This window comes from Myotis brandtii, unplaced genomic scaffold, assembly GCF_000412655.1.
Source record: "Myotis brandtii unplaced genomic scaffold, ASM41265v1 scaffold238, whole genome shotgun sequence".
In the NCBI taxonomy this organism is placed as follows: Eukaryota; Metazoa; Chordata; class Mammalia; order Chiroptera; family Vespertilionidae; genus Myotis; species Myotis brandtii.
Window position 1 is genome coordinate 112,739 of NW_005358983.1, and position 1,909 is coordinate 114,647.

The following is a 1,909-nucleotide window of genomic DNA, read 5'->3' on the forward strand; positions in this document are numbered from 1 at the left end:
CCGGGAGCAGGCCTAAGCCAGCAGGTCATTATCTCCCAAGTGGTCCCAGACTGCGAGAGGGCACAGGCCGGGCTGAGAGACCCCCTCTACCCCCCGAGTGCACAAATTTTTGTGCACCGGGCCTCTAGTATAATATAAGAGAGAAAAGGCAGCTCTGTAGTGAGGGCACTCTTACCTAGAGGATCTGTAGAAATTCTTTTGGTACTCTGTGGCCGGTTGATTAATTTTTCATGCTATTGGGGGAAAGAGACATAGACTAAGTAGAAGAAATCATTAATTTGTGAACAAGTCACAAATAAAAATCCATCTGAACCTCACCCATATTTGAAAGCAGTATTGAACTGCATACCTTGCAAATTAGATTGTGTATTTGTGCATGCATGCTCAGCAATTGCTTTCCTACGATGAGGCAAAATATGTTAACCCAAATCTTTCAAAAAATTTAAATCTGAGAATACACATTTAGCCCTGGCTGGTGTGACTTTATTGGCTGGGCATTGTCTCAGGCACCTAAAGGTCAGGGTACATTCCCCAGTTGCAGGATCAATCCCTGGGAGGGGGTTGTGCAGGAAGCTGCCAATGATGTTTCTCTCTCCCTCTCCATTCCTCTCTCTCCAAAACTCAATATAAAAATTTTAAAAAAGAACACGGATTTAACTATTGTTATAGCAGTTATCTGTGAGTAAGCATTTTTCCAAGTATAATTTAAAACTATTAAACCAGCAAGCTACCTCTGTGCTGTAAACATAGTATTTTGGAAAGGACTTCATGGGGCAGGCACCCGTTGTGACACAGCACAGGCCCTGGCACCTAATGGCACTAAAACAATAGTGTTAATGAATATATGAGCGAATCAGTGTGCATACAGGATGCTAAAAACAATCAAGTCTTTGAGCAGATATTATTCTAAAACCAATAGTTTATCAAGATGTAATAAAAAATATAATCATTACTTTTCTACACTGCCTGTAGAACAGTTTGTTCTCATTTAATCTGGGATCATTAGAAACAGCACAGGAAATAAAGTAAAAACATCTGGGTTTGGAAACCTGTTCTGTGCTCCGGACACTCTATCTCCTCTATCTCAGCTCTGAAAAGTGATTTATATATTTTTAAAAAACACACATCACAAAAATCTGTACACAATGTTCATAGCAGCTCTACTTGTAATAGCCAGAAAACTGAAAACAGCTAATATTTTCTGCAATGGGTGAATGAAGTGTGATACATCTACATGGTGGGATAGTTTTCAGCAATAAAAAGGACAAGTCACTGATACATGCAACAACTTGCATGGACTTCAGAGAACTCAGCTGAGTGAAAAGGTCACCTATTCCCTGGTTGCATTTACATGACATTCTTGAAATTACAGGCTTATAAAGATGTAGGACAGATTAATGATTGCCAGGCATTAGGGATGGTGGGGGAATGACCGTTAGCGGAAGCACAAGGGAGATCTTTGTGGTGAATAGAATACAGCTCCTTAACGAGCTCCTTAACGAGCTCGGTCTCGGAACAAATTAAACTCGTAAGTCAAGGCCCCACTGTAGTTCTGTATCTTGAGTGCATAGGTTCCACAAATCTCACACGTGATAACATGACATAGAAGTGTGCATGCACTTCAATGACAACTTCCTGGTTTGATGTCATACTCTAGTCCCGTAAGATGTAACCACTATATGGGATCTCTCTGTATTATTTTTTTTTCTCGAATTTCTGTGAATCTATAATTATTTAAAAATATTTTTTTAAAGCCTACGTTACATCAATGATTCAAGGAGGATGGAAATTCTCTATGCAAATGAGTAGAACACTGTCTAAATCATAATGAGCACTCAATATAAGTTGATTAATTCTGAATATAATTTTGTAGAGATTCTTGTCATAGCCATTACATAAACTTTATATA

At 38.9% G+C, this 1,909-nt stretch overlaps 1 protein-coding gene across 1 annotated transcript in view; it reads right to left on the reverse strand.

The window, feature by feature from the left end:
* The window catches only part of DTHD1 (death domain containing 1), a 68,098-nt gene that overhangs the window by 8,154 nt on the left and 58,035 nt on the right, over positions 1-1,909 (reverse strand). Inside the window, exon 8 of the mRNA XM_005866850.2 lies at positions 176-233. Coding sequence (XP_005866912.1) covers positions 176-233 — 58 coding nt within the window. The remainder of the gene's footprint in view (positions 1-175; positions 234-1,909) is intronic.